The sequence below is a fragment of the Camelus dromedarius genome, chromosome 14, assembly GCF_036321535.1.
Source record: "Camelus dromedarius isolate mCamDro1 chromosome 14, mCamDro1.pat, whole genome shotgun sequence".
Lineage (NCBI taxonomy): Eukaryota > Metazoa > Chordata > Mammalia > Artiodactyla > Camelidae > Camelus > Camelus dromedarius.
In genome coordinates, this window is record NC_087449.1 from 56,379,103 (window position 1) to 56,398,094 (window position 18,992).

Sequence of the window (18,992 nt, forward strand, 5' to 3'; positions counted from 1 at the left end):
CAGGGCCCACACACAGTCCGTCCTGTACCAGCATGGCTGCCTGGGCTGTCACTGTTATAATCACCTTGCCGATGCGCTGTGTCTGGAGGGCTGGCCAGCCATGCTGGGAAGTTCAGATACTTGGCTCTGCAGTGAAATACCTGGGTTCAAATGCCTGTTCTGCCTCATTAACTGTGTGACCTTGGGCAAGTTGATATACCTTTCTGAGACTCAGTTTCCTCATGTGTAAAGCAGGTAGTTTTTGAGTGCCTGCCTCACTGGGGAGCTGCAAGAATTAAGAAAAATCATGGAAGGCACAGGGAGGCTGTGGCTTTTGTTATTATTGTCCTTCTGTCCCTGCAGGGTTGGGATGGTTGAGGGCAGGCTGGGCCCAGAGCCTCTGATTTCCTGCTCTGTCCTCATCCTGGAGTCCCTCCCTTCCCTTGCCCCTTAGGGCCTCAGCAATGGCCTTTTAGGTAGAGGAGTTGCCTCTGAGGCGGGGGCTCTGGCCAGCTGGGAACTGGAGAGCTGAGGGCCTTGGGCAGGGTTCCAAGGGAAACCAGAGCCCTCTTGTCTTGCAAGATCTACTGAGTCCTGGGCCAACATGAGCCGTGGCATCCAGACACAGGGAAACTGAGGCAGGTCCTAGAAGGCGGGCATGTTAGGGAGCTGCTGCCAGGCTGACCTGCAGCGGCCATGGTCTGAGCCTTGGGGCATGAGAAGGGGTGGACAGAAGGACAGTGCCTGAATAGCTTAATCCTGGACAAAAACCTCCACTCAGCAGCCAGGGCCACCAAGACAGTGGTCCGCACCATCCTGGGCTTCAACCTCAGGACTTCCTGGTCCTTGGACAGCCTCTGCTCTCCATCCCACTGGCACTGGCCTTGCTCAGTCAAGAGCATGGGCTTTAAATTCTGACCCTGTCACCCACTTGCTGGGAGAAGTGGCTTCGTCTCTCTGAGCTTCAGTTTCTCCATCTGTAAAAATGGGGATAAATAATGCCAACCTCTTAGCACTATAGTGAGGCTGTAACATGCCTAACATAGTTCCAGGCACTGGGTAGGTCTCAAGAGTCCCCATAGCAGCCTCAGTGGAATTTGCTTGGACCATTTCTATGGGCCCCTTTTCACTCCCCCCTCCCCAGATTCTCCCCAAGTCACTGCACCTTATAATCTATAGGAACCTTTGTTTAGGCCATTCCCTTGCTCACAAACCTTTACTGCCTTCCTACTGCCAACATTCATTCACTCATTTACTCATCCATTCAACAAATTCTTAATGAGACCCTAATGTGGGGAGCCAGAGTTTACCATGAATGAATGGATATCAAGGAATTCACTGGGTAAATACCTACTAGCTTCCCAGGCTCTGTGATGAATTTTTCATGGGAACTGAGAATGAGAGAGGTGTGTCACTGACTTAAAGTCACACAGCAGGTGAGTCCCAGCAGGCCTGAGACTGTCTCCCTCACACTGATGCCACAAACCTAAAATGCCACTGTCACCATATCTATCCTCTGGGTCAAGCACTGCCCAGTGCAAGGCCCCCTTTTAAGATCCCTGCACCCCTGGGAGGTGGAGAGGCATCTGGTGCCTGTAGCAGGGCTGTGGGGCCATCCCTCTGAGCCATTTCTGTCCAAGTAGCTGGGCCCAGGGGAGTCAGCAGCAGGGCTCAGAGCTTCCTCAGGGTCTTCTTCCTGCACCAGGTTCCCACATTCACTTCCCCTCCTGGGGTGTGGCAGGCCCAGCTCCACCTGACTCAAGCCCGATGTGAGCTGAATGACTCACCCTCTCAGAGCCAGCCTCGGTGGAGGGACTGAGGTGGGGGTGCAGACACATCAGGGTGGCCCTGGGCAGTGGGCGGAAGCCAGGCCTGCTTGCCCAGCCCTGGACGACCTGGGTCCCAGGAACCACCAGGCACTTCCTCTTCCTGACCCCAGAGGTGGCCTCCTCCTAGGCTTTCTAGGGTAGCAGGAGCTGACTTCACCCTCACCAGACCTGCTTCCTTTCCTCAGGGAGGGGTGTGGGTGTGGGCAAAGAGTCTGGGCTTGGAGTCAGTCAAGCCTCGCTCAGATGCTGGCTCTGCTGCTGACCAGATGTATGACCTCTGCGTGCCTCATCATCTGGAAAGTGGGAATACCATTGCGGTGACGAGTCTGTGCCCTTAGGCCTGGAAAGAGGGGCTCGGCACAGGGCCTGGCACATAGTAGGCCTAATGAGTGTCGGTTATTGTTATTACCACTAACCATAGCAGTGACCAGGGTGCTCTCTCAGCCTTAAAGCTACTATCTCCCTGAAGGCTCTGGGGGGTGGTGCTTAGAGGCTGGGGGTACCCCTGCTTAGTCCAGAGGTCAGGGTTCAGCTCTTTACAGCAACCCTCACTGCCCCTGCCTCAGTCTACCCATCTTTAGAATGGGCTGTGGACATCCTCTTGGCTGGAGTGTGGGTTAGGGAGGCCTAATAGAGAGCTTGGAGAGAGACTCTGTCCACATCTCTGATCTCCGGGGAAGGAGAGCCTGTTTGGCAGCCCTGTTCAAGAAGCCCCTCCTCTTTTGCCTCCTGGGGAACCAAGACTCCCTCCTCCAAGATACCTGTCCCCCCTAATGTCTCCCACTCTGAGAGTGACTCTTCCTCCCAAAGTTTACAAATCTCCCAACCTGGGGCCCTCCCTGACCTCAGACTCTTCTCTTTCAGGAGGAGTGATGGGCAGAACCAGCGCTTCCCTCAGGCACTAGACCTGCCACGAGTGGACTTAGTTCCCTCCCACACTGCTTCACCCTACCCTAAGGTAAGTGCCCCCCTACCCACAGCCCCTGGTCCAGAGACCCCCCAGGGCTGACGGATACCTAAGAATGAGTACTGGGCAGAGGTAGAACATTCAAGTAGATGCTGCTTGGGGTTTAGCCCCCACAAGGGGACACCACTCCTCACCCCTGGGTGAGCCTGGTACAGTCTCAGAGGTTGAACCAGGGCCTGTAGCACTATTGGGGGTAGGGGGCAAAAAAGCTGGGGATAAACTAGCTAAACAGCTATTCTTCCTTATCCTCATCATCAGCATCACCATCAGTCTCCTCAGCTGTAAATCAGGTGTGATGATAATACCCCACCTCACAGGGCTACTGTGAGGATTAAACGCAAAAGTGCTGATAAAACATTCCATGCACAATATCTGGCACAGACGAAGAGCCCTACAAATGAGGCTATTATTTGTTGTTATCATCAAAATCAAATGTTTGCCCAGCACTTGACCTGTGCCAGACTTTGTGCTGGTCACTGAGGTGCCAGAAATCAATCTGACACAGACCCTGCTCTCAAGGAGCCATAGCCCAGTTAAGAGAGAAATTGCTAAACAACTTACAAGAAGTGTCAAATACGAGTAATAACCACTAGCATTTATTGAGATTTACTATGTGCTAGGTGGGTACTTAATGCTTTATATGCCATATCTCATTTCATCTTCAAACTATAAGTACCATGTACTTATGTGAGTACTATTACTAGTCTCATTTTGCAGATGAGAAAATCGAGGCTCAGAGAAGTTAAGTTACTTGCTCAAAGACACACAGGTAGGATGAGATGGGGCCAGGACTGGAACTCAGGCTGTCTGGCCGGAGTGCCTGGTCTGGTGGCTTCTCTAATGCACTGGATACTCACTTTTGCAGTACACTTTACTATTTCTAAATCACGTCCACAGACATCATGCCTCTTGGTCCTTTCATCAAATCTTAGGTGGTAGGCAGTCTCCAGATGAGGATCCAGATGCTCAGAGAGGTGAACTGGTTTTCCCAAGATCACACAGCCAGGAAATAGCAGAGGCAAGATCTGCCAAGCTCTTTCCCCAGAGATCTGACCTGGAACAAGGGCCATCTACCTCTCCTAGGCTGGGAGGGCATATAGCCAAGGAATAGTGTCCATAAAGGGGATCACCACCTCCAAGGAGTTCCCAAGTGGAGGCCCTAGGGACCATGTTGGGGGTTCCTGAGATCCTCTCCTGTCTCTGCCTGGGTAACAGCCCAAGACTAGTTCATGATCCTGCGATTTGGCAGGAAAGAAGTGACTCCATGGCAGCTGGGTTCAGGAGTGAGGCTCCCAGTTCCTCTCCCCCAAGCATCCAGTAGGAGGCCTGGGTTCTCTTCCCATCCCTGAGCCTCAGTGTTCTTATCAGAAAAATGAGGGTTAGAACAGCCCATCGCCCTGAGTCTTGCCTTCTCAGATTAGCTCTGAGCTGCCTCCCCTCAGACTTCCTGGCCTCTGCCCAGTTTGGCTAGAAGCCTCCGTTTGTGCCAGTATAGCCCAGACGGCTACGGGCTCCAAATTGCCCCACCCCGACAGCCCACACCCACCCCAGAATCAAGACACAGTCTGTAGATAGAATGATCTACAGGAAAGGAAATCAGGGCCCAGAGAGACTGAGTGATCCGTCCGGATCCCCAGCAAATCAGTGGTGGGGAGGAGAGTCCCAGGCCTGTGACACATTCTCCATCCCACTCTGCCAGCTCTGCGCACGTTTATCATGTTGATGGTGGAGCTAGTCTGAGGGGCAAGTGACTCCCTGTGCCAATGGGCAAATCCCTGCTCCTCTCTGGGCCTCAGTTTCTCAACTGTGAAACAGAGCTGACAGTTCCTTCTCTACCCACCTTGCCAGCTTGCAATTGGATGATGACTGTGAAAATAATTTTGGGAAGTTGAAATTAGGAATCTGAAATATTACCAGCTTCATTACATTCCCAGGGCAAGACAGAACACCCAGAAGGGACATTCCCTTCTCATTGGGAAGCCACATTTGTACAGACACTGAGCTACCCAGGACCCTGATCCCCTGTAAGAGTTTTTCCACTGGAGGATTTAGGAATCTGCACACATGTACATGCACAGTCTCCCCACACCTACATACATGGATACATTCACATGACTGCAAATGTATTCAGATGCATGTGTGTACAGGTACAAACACATAAATACATATACCCAAGATAAGATGTCCATGCACACACAGCCACATCTGGTCTCAGAGTTACACATACACACAGCTGCATGCACATACGTGCACACCCTCCACTCTGGGGACACAGACATCTTGGGGATGCAAGCAGGTCTTGCCTCCTCCCAGTGTGGGAATGAATATTTCTTTGGTTGCATTTCGATGGGTGCCCGGAAGTGCTCAGGCCTGGAAGTGCCTGTGTGAATCAATATTTGCTGCTGTTAATTATTAAAAACAAAGCTACACCGTGTCTGGAACACACATCTCCAGAGTTCCCCCCCCTCCAGCTTCCTGGGCTCCAGTCTGACCCAGGGCCAGGTCTGAGGGAAAGGAAGGCACAATGCCTTCCTTCCAGGAGCCCTTGCCCCTGGAGATGGAGAGTGGTGGGTAGCTGCCAGGAGCTCCTTCAGGAAGCTGAAGAGAGGATGGATACTGAGCTGGTGGGCAGCCCTGCCCTGCAGGGTCTGAAGCAGTTGGTGTTGACTTGGCCACAGCTCAGGAAGCAATTGCCGCTTTCCCAGCATCTGTCTAAGGAGGGGGTGCTGAAGCCCTGCACCCACTGTACAGTGGCAGACACAATGTAGGGTCAGCCGGTAGGGCCTGCAGAGGCCTTATATTTTACAGATGGGGAACCTGAGGCCTGCAGAGGTGGCAGGGACTCACTCAAGTCTACCCAGCATGCTGTAGCAAGGACAGAGCTAGAACCCACATATCCTGAAGTCCTCTCCATGTGTGGAGACTTGGCAGCTCCTGTTCCCTCCCTCCTCCAGGATCTGGGGCAGTTAGGGACAGGTATGAGCATGGGACCTGGGGAAGGGAGAGTACAGGCCAGCCATTGTCAGACGTTAGGGGGCGGGTGAAGGTGAGGAGGAGGGAGAGGAAAGAGCTCCAAGCCTTTCCCTGGATTCCTAGTTCTGATTCTGTGTGATCTTGAGCGTGGTATTTTATGTCTTGGAATCAATTTTCTCTTCTGTAAATTGAGGATGCCACTCGTATCTTCTGAGTCGTGGGGAGAAGATGAGACTTGTAAAGGGTCCAACATTAAGTAGATGCTCAGCAAAAGCCCTCTGTCTCCAAGGTAAACCCCTCCACCCCTTCCTCCCCGGTTTCACAGCCCAGCCCAAGAAGCCCGTCCCTGAAACCCTGAGGCGAGGTACCCAGAGTCTGGGAATTAGAGGCGGGCTTGGGATGCGCTGGAGAGCCTGGGGGTTCCAAAGTGCCCGCGAGCTGAAAGCTCCCAGCGCGCTAACAAGAGCGCGCAGGCGCAGTGTTCAAGGACCGCACCGGGGCGGGGCCTCCTGTGTCCCCGCCCCGGATCTCCGAAAGCCCCGCCCCTGCCCCCGCGCCGCCTGTACCTGGCGCCCCGCCCCCTCCGGGCCCGGCCGGCGGGCGAACTAAGCTCAGGCAGCGGGTCCCCGGAGCCCGGAGCCGGGAGCGCGGAGCTCGGCGCTGCGGGGCCCGGGCGGGGGCTCGCGCGGGCCGGAGTCGGCTGGGCCAGCTGAAGCGCCACCGGGTCGGGGGCCGGGGCCGGGCAGGGCTCGGGATGGCTCAGCCGCGGACCCTGGCGCCCCCGGGCCGTCCGCGGAGGGTCTCGCTACCCGCTGGGGCCGGCTGGCAGGTGAGGACCAGGACGAAGGCGGCCTGGCTGAGGGGGTCCGCGGGAGCCAGTCAGCCCGACTTCCTCGGAGACCAGCAGGCTCTGCCTCAGCCAGGACGGGTGTGTGAGGCTCCGTCATGGAGGGTGTGTTAGCTTCTGGGCTAACACCCGGCCACTGCGGCCACAGGGCACACCCCTGCCTTGGGGTCTCGGGCCTTGGGCTCTTTCTGCAGCTGCCTATGGAACAGAGTGCCTGTGGTGACACTGTGACTCTGGGCTACAGGGGCACTCTGTGTGTGTGTGTGTGTGTGTGTGTGTGTGTGTGTGTGTGAGAGAGAGAGAGAGAGAGAGACAGAGACAGAGACAGAGACAGAGACAGAAAGACAGAGAGACTAGCCTCTGGACCACTTCATCTATCCCCTCCTCCATTTAGGAGGGGTCTGAATGTCACAGTGTAACTTTGCGTGGTGCCCTGAGCCACTTTGCTCACAGCCTTTCATGTTTCAGAGTGCCTGATGCACTAGCAAGCCTGTATCTGTGGGTGTCACTTGTTGCTGTGTGTGTGCTCTGGGCGACAGTACCATGTGTCAATGTTTATGTGACTGTGACTCCCGGTGCTTTGTTCCTGGCCACGTTAGGTCACCTGAGTGGGGTACTCTGGGAGACATCATTGCACCCCATCACTGTCGTGCTGGGGCTGTGCTGGGCTGAGGTGGTGTGGCTAACCCAGGCACAGATGCTGATGTTTCTGTTGTATAAGGTGTTGGGTTGACAGGTGTGTTTGTCTCCCTGGACTGCAGATGTGTGTCTGGTCTCTGCTGTCACTGCCTGTGGAATTGTCTCTTCCAAGCTCAGAAGTGTTGGGTGTGGTCAGAGGGGTCCATGGGTCAGCATCTCCTGTGGACTCCTGTCATGCATTTTACAGGGTAGGTTTTGCCTCTGTGGGCAGGCCTTAGAGTGTGCACATGGGGTGTCTGTCTCGTGATCTTTAGCAGAGCTCCGCGCGTGTGTGTATGTGTGTGTGTGTGTGTGTGTGTGTGGTTCAGACCTGTGCCCCTCATCCTTGGTGATTAACCACTCCTACAGTTGCTGCCTGCTTTTTCTTTTTCTCAGAACTCCTTTTATATTATGGGATCAAGTATGTCATGTCTGTTACACAAGGTGTGTGACTCTGATGTGGAAGGGTGAACTTGTGCGTGGGAGTGGGGCTCTGTGTCTCAGTTTCCATGAACATACCTGCCTGTATCTGTGAGTGCATGTTATTGTGTCTCTCGGCATACAGATGTGAGAGTGATTTTGTGGTATTTGTGTAGCTTCGTGAGCAATTACTGATGTGCATATCTGCGTAGGGCTGGGTTTGCATTTGTGTGTGTGGCGCTTGCAGGGCATGGACCTGTGTGTGTATGTGAGTGAGTGTGCTGTTGTGAAATGTAGGACACTGACACGTGTATTTGTATGTTAGCATGTAGCTCTGTGCCTAAGAGTTGATGTGTACAGACCCAGTGGGTTTGTGTGTGTGGGTTTGTGTGTGTTTGCTTTCTTTGGTACAGTGAGACTGCGTTTAAATATTGGTGTACAGGCTGCTGTGTTTTAGAGGAAGAGAGAGAGGGAGAGTGTGTTTCTCGGTGCACAACCCCATAGCAAATGTGTGTGAGCTCAGCCAGTGCTCCCACTGGACTTCAGGAGCTGACTGAATTGAGGCCTTGGAGGTGCTGGGGGAGGGGCACCATCCTAGAGACACTGGGGGTTCCCAGGCCCAGCCCCCAGCCCCGCCAGCCTACAAGGATGCTGCCTTCCAGGAAAGCTTGTAGGGAGTTGGCGCTACAGAGGCTGAAGCTGCCAAGCACAGCTGGCAGATGCCCAGGTTAACCCTGTGTGTGCCCTGGCTAGCCTCGGGAGAGGCTGGCTGGAGCCTGAGTGGGGAGGAGGGGGTGTGTGTGGACTCACACGCAGGTGTTGGGCCAGTGGGACATCCCAGCATTCTCTCCCCCAGCAGCGCCCCCAGGCCACACTGCTTGGGAGAGAGGGTGGGATCCTTTTCCAAGAGAGGCAGGTGGAACCACAGACCCTCCTGTGAGGATCCCAGCCGGCCTTTCTCTGGCGCTGGGACCTGGGGCTCTTCTGAGAGGTCTGTGGGCTGATCCTGGCACTGCCACCCTTGCAGTGATATGGGGGAGATGTCTCTCCCCAAGGGTCGCAGCCCTCTTTGTTTGAAGCAGCAGCCTCCTCCATTAGGGAAGGGGACTGAGTGGGGTGGGCTGCCTGGGGAGGGTGCTGGGCTTTGGATGGACTTCCCTTGGCAGTTGGTCAAAGTCTGTGGGTCAGAGGCACAGAGTCCCATCCTATGATGTCCCCTCCACTCCCTCTTGCTGCTCGGTGGTTGTTCAGAGTTGGGGGACCAGGAGACTCGGGCGTGGGTGGAGACTTCTCGGGGACTTAGCAGGATCAGCTGGGCACCTGAGGGCTGACCTGCTCTCTCCATCTCTGTTGCAGAACACAGATCTGTTTGAGATGATTGAAAAGATGCAGGTGAGGTGGGCTCTGTAGCCTGTTCTGGGAGCCACAGAAGGGGTTGGGCTGGGGGTGAGGGGGCCCTTGCTGTATCTCCAGCCCTACATCTCTCTGAGGATGGGCCGAGAGCCCTTATACACTGTGCCAGGAGGAGATGGTGGCAGTGTGTGGTTGTCCAGAGCCTTCTGCCTAGGGGTCAGAAGAGAGGATGAGGGGTTAATGGTGCCCAACTCTCTGACTGACCCAAGGGCCCAGGCCCCACTTGCGTCTCCCCAGCTCCCCTTCCCTGTATAGGTTGTTGGGGTCAGTGCTTCAACCCACCCCCACATACACACACCATCCCCCATCTCCCAAGAGGCAGGGCAGGCTCTGCAGGACCCCCATGTGGAATGGGAGGAGGGATAGATGCCAGGGCACAGGGCAAGGGGCAACCGGAGGCTCTGCTGCAGGTAGGGGGAGGTGCTAATGAGCTAGGCAGTCCCCCCCAATCTATCTGACTCCTGCCCAACCCCCACTCACCAGCCCTGGTCTTCCAGGCACTTGTTTGTTGTTTTATTTGGGTATGTGTTGGAAGGCGGACAAGGGACTTGAACAGACCTTAGGAGCTTTCTCTGATGTCCGTTCACCCTCCAGACCCTCTTCTGTGCCATCTTCCTGCTTCTCTGCCTCTGTTAGTCTTTCTGTCTCTACCTCTCCCCCTCCTTCTCTCTCTCTTTCCCTCTCTCCCCATCACAAGCATGCACACTGCCCCTGCCCTGACTCCCGGCGGCAATATACAGGCACAGAGCACCCAATTCTCCCTGCTGCTCCTGGTCTCCCTCAGTCCAGGTTGCTTCCAGGAGGGCCAGCCCTGCAGAGGCCTGAGTAACCCTGCCAGCCAGCACACTGCCCTGGGAGCACCCCCACATCACCATCTCCCTGGAAGGGGTACTGCCTCTGGTGGGCATGGGAGGGGTGTAACGGGGTGTGCCTCCTTCTCTTTGCAGGGAAGCAGGATGGATGAACAACGATGCTCCTTCCCACCACCCCTCAAAGTAGGTGTGAAGCTGGCCCCAGTCCCCTCTTCTAGGGGCTGTCAGCTTCCAGAACAGCGCTCTCCAAAGGGCTTGGAGGGAGGGGGTTGGGAAGGGGAGGCAGACTCCCTCTCTAGGGTGGGGGTAGGGCCTGGGAAGTGCTGCCCCAGCCAAGCAGCCAGCCCTGGAGAATCCCGCACCCTTTCAAAGTGGTCTTACTTACTGTGGGCTAGGTCCTGGGGCCAAGAGCATAGCAGGGTGCACCCAGCCCTGCCCTCTAGGAGTCTGAGATGTGGAGAACCCTTCCCTTGCTATAGGCCAGGGGCCTTCATTCCAGCTCCTCCCCAATCCAGCTACCCCACTGCAAACTCACCCTGCCTCTCCAGGCTTCCCCAAATTGAAGCCCCATCCCTCACGACCGCCTGTTATAAAATGTTTTCTTTGAAGCCAGTTATGATCAGCAGCTGCAGGAAGACTCAAACCCAGGACCCAAGAGACTTACCCTCTCCCACTCCATGTATCTTCTCCCTGGGAGGGCTGAGGGGGAGGGGGAGCCTGGTTGCCCCCCAACCGTCATGAAGAGACTAACAGGAGGCTGGGGACTGAGGGGATGTGAGGAGGCTCTTATTTAGACTCAGAATTTTCTGGGGTTGGAAGCTGCATAGCCCCTCCAGGTAGGCATACGATTCTATGGTTGGTGATTTGGGACCCCAACAATCTAAAAAGACTGGTGGCTGGGCCTTGGGGAGTGGGCTCAGGGCTGCAGGGGTGAGGGTTAAAGTGGGGTTCATGGGCACAAGCCTAGTGCTTTGTCCAGAGCAGGGGTTCTCAGAGCAGCATCAGCATCACTTGGGAGCTTGTTAGCCTTTAAATTCTTGGGCCCCACCCAGACCCACAGCATCAGAAACTCTGGGGTTGGGGCACAGCAACCTGTGTTTACGAGCCCTCCAGGTCATTTTGATGCACTGAGAACCACTGGTCCAGAGGCAGTGAGCCTCCTTTTCCCCAGGCAGAAAGAGACCGAAAAGAGGCTGCCAGCACTCAGTGAGCTAGGCCTACCTCAGCCCTGCCTCGTGGAGTCACCCCAAGGCAAGCTCTGCCCTACCTGTGAGATGGGGAGCTGAGGACACAGCCCACCTACACCCCTAACCAGCAGGGCTGGCTGGACAGCAGGCGATTTGGGGAGGCTGGAAGTAAGGGCAAGGACCCCACCACAGCTGCGCCTCTGCCCTGCTTGTGTTTTGCAGACGGAGGAGGACTACATTCCCTACCCGAGCGTCCACGAGGTAACTGGACCCCACTGAGCTCATCTCTACCCCAAGTCCAGGAGGCGCTCACTCAGGGAGTCTGGACACCTGGTTCCTCCTCTCTGTCAAGAGCGTGACCACAGGTCTTGCTGTAGGGGCTGGAGACTCAGTTTACAGGCCCAAGACTTCAGAGCCCATCCGAACCCTTGAGCCTCTGAGCTAAATATGTTAACTTCTCCACCAAGGTCTTGCTCCCAGCTCTACCTGTCCCCTCCCTCCAGCACCCCCTAGTCCTTTGAGACTGGGACATGGGGCTCTGTGCATCTGGGTTGGCAGTGGGAGGGAAGGTGCCTTGGAGGGGATGGACGTGAGCCCTGGGACCCACAGAGACTCTGGGCTGACCCCTAGTACTCCTTAGCCATGGTAGAAGTGGCTCCAGGTCTGAGTTAAGGGGTGTCCTGGGGCCCCAAGCAGGGTACAGTGTGGGGTGGGGTGGCTCTCAGCTGAGTCCTCCTTCAGGTCCTGGGGCGAGAAGGGCCCTTCCCCCTTATTCTGCTGCCCCAGTTCGGGGGCTACTGGATTGAAGGCACCAATCACGAAATCACCAGCATCCCAGAGACGGAGCCACTGCAGTCACCCACAACCAAGGTGAAGCTGGAGTGCAACCCCACAGCCCGCATCTACCGGAAGCACTTTCTCGGCAAGGTGGGTGGCTCACTGGTGTTCAGGGGCTGGGCTGGGGAGATAGTGGGTCACAATCCAGCCCTGGGGGAGGCTGGGCCTGAGGGGAAGCAGAATCATGGGCTGGGGCTGGGTGACAGTCCCAGAGCTCTGAGTTTCAGGGAGCATGTGTGCTGGATTCATTCGATCAACAAACATTTATTGCAAAAGGCAGTACTATGGCATAGGGGTTAACAGTAAAAACTGCTGTTTGAATCCTGGCTTTTGAATCCTGGCTTTGCCACTTACTACACAGGATGTCAGGCAAGTCATTTACCTTCTCCGGGCCTCTGTTTCCTCATTTGTAAAAATGGAGATACTGATGATACTCACTGCATGACGTTGCTGCCAGCCTTTAATGAGTTGATGTTTGTGAGGTGTTCAGACTGGCATCCGGCACCTAGTAAGTGCTCAGTCAAGGTGAGCAAATAATGAGCACCAGCTGTGTGCCTGGCCCTGTTCTAGGCACCAGGTATACAGCAGCAAACCAAACAGACCCAGGTAATTCCTTGGGGTGTTGGGGAGCTGTGTGATCTCAATCTGGGCCCAGGGCGTTGGCCAGACGCTGGTGGGTATTGGTGCTAAGGTCGGGGGCCCCAGGGAGGGAAAGGGAGAGGATCCATTGTGACTGAGACTGAACCAGCAGGCTCAGGTTCAGGAGCCATTGCCTGGGGACAACCCCAGAACAGGGCATGGGATTCCACCTCCCAGCTGAACCCTGTGGGTCAAGACGGACCTGCATCCCAGGAGCCAACCCTCTAGAACCTCTTAGTTGGGTCTGGCAGGTGTTGGGATCTGGAGGATTGTGTGGACCCAGCGCATAGTTGGTGCTCAGAAAACTTTGCTGAAGGAGTGATGGGACAAGTGACAGAATGAAGGTGGTGCCTTGAGCACAGGAAGATTTGAAGAGGCACAGGCTAGGGGCTCAGAGAAGACATGATGACCAGGGTCAGGTTAGCAGCACAGAGAAGAGGGGTCCCAGAGGCTGGCAGAGAGGCAGGGCCACTCCTGACTCCAGGTAGGGTGAATGGGGAAGCACTGGGCCCTGTTCTGTCAGAGGAAGGAGGTCAGGGTGACTTTGGGCATTGACTCCCTCGGACCCTGAGCCCACTCTCCTTGGGCTCCTCTGGGTCTGGCCAGGGGGTTCTGGGGGAAACTCCCTGCTCTGAGGACTTCATTGCAGCCCTCCTTGCCAAATGCTGGCCACTCCCTCTCTGCAGATAAATCCAAACATTCGAGGGTTTCCATCATTCTATGCCCAAGCAGTGCTGAGGGGACTCTGCCCCAGGCCCCTGCAGACTGCCCCTGAGCTGTGGATTTGTGAGGTGTATCCCCTGGCCCCTCTTTCTCCTCCCCCACTTTGAGCACAGGTGTTCACATTTAAGCAGGACTTCCTTCCACAATGACTGCTGGGGCGGGTGTGGCTGGGGAGCCAGCCCCATTCCCAGGGCCTGGGCTGGAGGGGAGTCCAGGGCCAGGTGGGCTGAAATCTTCTGGCACTCCCAGCCTTTGGCTTTGAGACTTCCCCACCTGGAGGTGCCAGCCCTGGGCTCCTGTCTGAGGGGTGCCATCCCTGCTGCAGCTTCCCCTGCTCCCTCGGGGGTATTTCTGCCCAACCCTGCAGTTTCTCCAGGTGAGGCAGGAGGGTAGGAACCGGCCTGGTCAGCCACCCGGTATGTGCATGAGATGTTTCATTTCCTCATTCTCATGGGCCCTGGCTTCAGGGGCCTCAGAGCCATGGGTTGAGCAATCAGTCAGTTGACATATTTTTATTGAGCACCTACTGTGTGCCCAGCCCTGAGAAGAGCAGGGGCTGGGAGATAGCCGTGTAGGTACAAATGTGGTCCTGACTTTGCTGAGGACTCAAGAGAGCCAAGGTTACTACAAACATTCATTGTACACCTACTCTGCACCAGGCACTATCTCTTTCAGTTCCTGCCACCCTTCCACAGGGTAGTTGGCCTCACTCCCATTTTATAGACTGGGAAACCGAGGCACAGAAAGGCAAGGTGACCTCAGGTTACCCAGCTGGCAAGTGGCAGCGCTGGGATTTGAAAGCAGGTCTGTCTGAGGCAGTGTGGTGTTAGCCGGCACACCTGCTATTTGGTAAAGGACCTCCAGTCGGAGGTAAGTTGGCTTTCTGGTTTGGTTTCTGGAAGTCTCAAGCCCAGCCTCACCCACTGCCCTGGCCCCTACCTCCCACCACAGGAGCATTTTAATTACTACTCACTGGACACTGCCCTGGGCCACCTTGTCTTCTCACTCAAGTACGATGTCATTGGGGACCAGGAGCACCTGCGACTGCTGCTCAGGTGAGGGGACCTGTGACAGCAGGGAGGGCTGAGGTCTTATAATCTAGGAGCCCATCTCATTTTACCCACTCTTCTAATTGAGGCCTAGAGAGGGCCAGGGATTTGCCTGAGGGCACACAGCACATTAGTGCCCAAGCCAGGCCTGGCCCCCTCATCACCTCTGGACCTCCCTGGGGTCTGCCCTCTCTGGTCTTACTTGGTGTGGAGGAGCTCGCATCTCCTTTCCCACTGCCTCACCTCTCACTGGGTTTTCTCCTCCCAGGACCAAATGCCGGACATACCACGATGTCATCCCCATCTCCTGCCTCACCGAGTTCCCCAACGTGGTCCAGATGGCAAAGGTGAGGCCTCTGATCCTTCATGTGAGCCCCTTTGGGTGCCCCAGGTGGGCACAGAGTGGGGCTGCAGCCTCGCCTTTGCACACCCTCATCTTTAGCCCCAGATTATAGCCTGCATGTTGTGGCCTGTCTCCAGGGTCCTGCCTCTCACATGTTCGCATGATATCCACATGCTGGCATATATTCAGGGCTCCTGTCCTCTGCCTGTGTACTCTTTAGAGCGTCTTTTGGATATAAGGGACCCCAGATCTCTGAACTCTATTCTGAGTGACAGCCCCCAGGCCTTCTTCAGCCTTGGTTGTCCCCTCTCCGTTTCTCCTGCTGTCCTCCCCCAGATCTTGGCCAGGGAGGCCCAGAGGCCTCACTCTCAGGCCCTCCCTTATCTCCTCCTGCAGCTGGTGTGTGAAGATGTGAATGTGGATCGATTCTATCCTGTGCTCTATCCCAAGGTATGGCTGGATCTGGGCCCTGCTCAGTGAGGGTGGGTGGGTGGGTAACTAGAGGACTGAGTGTTTATTAGGCATCTGCTGTGTGCAGGGTACTTCTCCTAAGTTCTCTCATTTAATCCTCACAATAACCCTGCAAAGTCTGCAGTTTGTGGAAGAGGAACCAGAGGCCCAGAAAGGTTTGGTGCCATACCGAGGGATTCACAGCAGATAAGGAAGGCCTGCATTTGAACTTAGTATTGTCCACCTTTGAGGCGAGCCTTACTTACCCTGAAAACTCTCAGTGCCATTTGGGGACCTTCCCAAGGGTAATCTGCACCCCTGAGCCAAGGCACTCCCCTAGCCTTGCCTTCTGACCCTAGAAGGGACCGCCATAAATGCTGCCCCACAGACAGCAGCTGTGGTGATGGGTGCTTGGTTCAAGTCACTGTGACAATGTGGGATAAAGGAAGGCACTTCTGTCTTCAGCTAGCCAGGGAGGCTTCTTGAAAGAGATGGGCCTTTAAAGACCCTGCACACCCTGTGGCTCTGACTGAATTCTAGAGTGAGGTCAGGTCCCTGAAGGGTGGGGTGGTCCAGGAAAGTCCCCTGAAGGAAGGGGCCTCAGAAATTAGACCCCACCTCTCAGTTACAGAAGAGGAAACCGAGGCCCAGGGTGGGGAGAGGAGCTTGCTCACGGCTCCACAGCACATTGAAGGGGCTTGGTCCTTTCTAGAGTGACGAGCTGGGTTTACAGAAGAGTCAAGGAACGAGCTGGGTATTAGAGCAGAGTAGAGGCGGGAGCTTATGGGCAGAACTCAGGAGCAATGAGCTTAAGCTTCGGAATCCAACAGAACTAAGTTCAAGTCCCAGCTCTGCCACTGGCCAGCTGTTGACCTTAGGCAAGTAATTGCGTAACCTCTCGGAGCCTTGGCTGCTTCATCTGTGAAATGGGGGCAGTAGAAGGGCCTCCCTCACGGGCTTGTTCTGAGGAGCAAATGAGATGATGCATGTGGAGTGCCTGGCACAGTGCTTGGCACATAGGAAGAGCGATAAATGGCAACTGGAGAAAGCAGTGTATTTCACCCATCATCCTCTCCCCGCAGGCTTCCCGCCTCATTGTCACCTTCGACGAGCATGTCATCAGCAATAACTTCAAGTTCGGAGTCATTTATCAGAAGCTCGGGCAGGTGTGCTCCTTGCCCCCCAACCATCAGGCTGTGTACCTGGGACCTCCGACCCTTGCCAGGGAGAGCACCTGCCCAGGGACTCAGAACCCCAGGAGCTCAGGGGCTGCCAGAGGTCCCCCTTCCAGCTTTCCTGGGTGTGAGTAGGGCTAGGAGCTCCAGCTCGATGACCTTTGCCCTCTGTGTGTCCCCAGACCTCTGAGGAAGAACTCTTCAGCACCAACGAGGAGAGCCCCGCCTTCGTGGAGTTCCTCGAATTTCTTGGCCAGAAGGTCAAACTGCAGGACTTTAAGGGGTGAGTATTGGGGTGGGATAAGCTGAGGATAATCTGACTCATGCCCGTGGGCAGGGAGGGAGCCCCCACCCTGGCCCCACGGAGGCCGGGCTGGGGCTGGAGACTGAGCCGTGGCCTGGGGGGCCTGGGGCAGGTTCCGAGGAGGCCTGGACGTGACCCACGGGCAGACGGGGACCGAGTCTGTGTACTGCAACTTCCGCAACAAGGAGATCATGTTTCACGTGTCCACCAAGCTGCCCTACACAGAAGGGGACGCCCAGCAGGTAGCCTGGGCACCCACCCACCTGCTTCCCACCTGTCCTCCTGTCCCCGATTTACCCGTCCTTTCAGCGTCCACACACCAGGCTCAGTGGGCCCTGGGATAGAGAGATGGAAATGATCCAGTCCCTCCACTTGTGGGCTCTAGTTGGGGCAGGGTGACAAGCTGCTGCGATGTTGTGAAAGCCTCAGTTTCCACATCTGTGAAATGGGGATAGTAATGACACCTACCTCATACGTGAGCAGAAATGAGGGGATGCACATAGAGTGGCTAGAACAGTATCTGATAAAGGGCAGGAGATCAGTAAATGTGAGTATTTTCACAGGGAGTGAAGGGTATCGTGGGGTCATATGGGGATGCTTAGACTTGGCAGAGGTGGGAGTCAGGCAAAGCTTTCAAGATAAAGTGACTTTTAGGCTGCAGAGGAGATGGGAGAGGGAGGCGGAATGTTCCAGGGGAAAGAATGGCTTCCACCTTCCTCGAAGGCCTGGAGATGAGGGAGCATAGGGGATGTTCCCGGAGCTGAACTCGGAAATGTGTCACCTTGTCCTAAGCTTCCTGCGGGGCTGTCTACCTTACCCATGCCCCCGTCCGAAGGGTAGTAGGGATAATGTGAGAAAAATGGAAATGTTTATTTCTTATTTTTGGTGTCTTTTAATTTCCTTTTAATAAGATCCTCTGTTTACTTCAGCAACATAAATATATACTGAGTGGAACTTGTTTGTTTGAGAGGGGCAGTGTTCGGGGTATTTAGGCAGGAGGAGGGCCGCGAGGTAGGGCCTGGGGACCAAGAGCCTTGGGTTCAAGTCCCCTAACTCACGGTAGGGTCTTGCAGGGCACTTTTCTCTTGGTCTCAGTTTTCTCGTCTATCATAGGATGCTAAGAAAACGAAAATGATTTTAAGACAAGTTTCTCACCACATTTGTTAGGGGGGAAGCAACTCCTTAAGTGTGCCCTCTGCCTACCCTAAGCCCTCCCACACCCCTGCGGGCACCCTCCCCGCGCCCAGTGGGCACCTCCCTGTCCAGATGGTAAAGGCTGTGGCCCTGTGCTCAGTTGCAGCGGAAGCGGCACATCGGGAACGACATCGTGGCTGTGGTCTTCCAGGACGAGAACACGCCCTTTGTGCCAGACATGATCGCGTCCAACTTCCTGCACGCCTACGTGGTGGTGCAGGCCGAGGGCGGGGGCCCTGACGGCCCGCTGTACAAGGTGGGTGATCTCGGAGCCTCCCAGGGGCAACAGCCACTGCCCCAGCTGTATCCCCGCCCTCACTCCCTGCGAGGCCTCTCTGAGCCTCAGTTTTTCCCAGCTGTAAAGAGGACTGTCCGGAGGGCTGTGAGCCCCCCTCTTGCTCTGATGATGGGGGATTCCCATCTGGCCCTCTCCACTCCCCAAAATTCCTCCCCTCAAAGAGGCTGGTTACCCTCCTCTGCTCTATAGCCTCCTCCTCTTTCTCCATCTTCATGATTCCTGAGATCCTCCACCCCTCCCACCACTCAAACTCAGGACCAAAGATGGAGGAGCTGAAATCCTGGGGTTTACCCACCCAGTCAGCCGTCACGGAACCTCCCCCGCCAAGAGGCAGCACGGGGCCCAGCATGGAGCAGAATAGCAAGGTGAATTAGGGGTTTCTGGCTGGTGTGGGGATCCACAGGACAGCTGCTCTCTCTTCCAGGTGTCCGTCACTGCACGAGACGATGTTCCCTTCTTTGGGCCACCCCTCCCAGACCCCGCTGTGTTCAGAAAGGTGAGGGGCAGCCCCCAGCCCCATCATGGGCAGAGCAGGACTAAGAGGGAGGGGGCCGAGGGGGTGCACATTCTGCTATATGAGGTCCTGAAGCCCCACTGTGTACCAGGGCAGCTGGGCCCCCCAAACTATGTAGCTCAGGCCTGGCTTTTCTGTTCATCTTGATAAAAAATACGACCTTTATTTACAATGTCACAGGGCAAACTGTATCGTTTCATATTTTGCACAGCAGAGTCTGTGGCCTTTCCTCATTTCCACTACCTTTTTGACGGTTCCAGTCTTCTAAAGTGTTTGGGGAGGGGGGCACACATTTCTCTCACCTCTCAGAAGCCCACTTTGAGCTTTGGCTTCAGCCCCTCCCCCATCCCCCAGATGGAGG

At 55.6% G+C, this 18,992-nt stretch overlaps 1 protein-coding gene across 15 annotated transcripts in view; it reads left to right on the plus strand.

The window, feature by feature from the left end:
- The window catches only part of RAP1GAP (RAP1 GTPase activating protein), a 61,881-nt gene that overhangs the window by 32,066 nt on the left and 10,823 nt on the right, over positions 1–18,992 (plus strand). For 13 of the 15 annotated variants that reach the window (XR_004140624.2, XR_004140623.2, XR_004140612.2 and 10 more), the window contains 13 exons: positions 2,673–2,766; positions 9,050–9,085; positions 10,054–10,101; positions 11,328–11,366; positions 11,847–12,032; positions 14,256–14,359; positions 14,622–14,700; positions 15,093–15,146; positions 16,229–16,312; positions 16,504–16,604; positions 16,738–16,867; positions 17,920–18,075; positions 18,542–18,613. Coding sequence is in view for 6 of the 15 variants with exons in the window: in XM_031464285.2 (XP_031320145.2) it covers positions 2,673–2,766; positions 9,050–9,085; positions 10,054–10,101; positions 11,328–11,366; positions 11,847–12,032; positions 14,256–14,359; positions 14,622–14,700; positions 15,093–15,146; positions 16,229–16,312; positions 16,504–16,604; positions 16,738–16,867; positions 17,920–18,075; positions 18,542–18,613 (1,183 nt within the window). In the remaining 9 variants the exon portion in view is untranslated. Of the gene's footprint in view, positions 1–2,672; positions 2,767–3,524; positions 3,545–6,527; positions 6,578–9,049; positions 9,086–10,053; positions 10,102–11,327; positions 11,367–11,846; positions 12,033–14,255; positions 14,360–14,621; positions 14,701–15,092; positions 15,147–16,228; positions 16,313–16,503; positions 16,605–16,737; positions 16,868–17,919; positions 18,076–18,541; positions 18,614–18,992 lie in introns of those variants that run through there. The other 2 variants (XR_004140619.2, XR_004140616.2) reach the window with 2 other exon arrangements.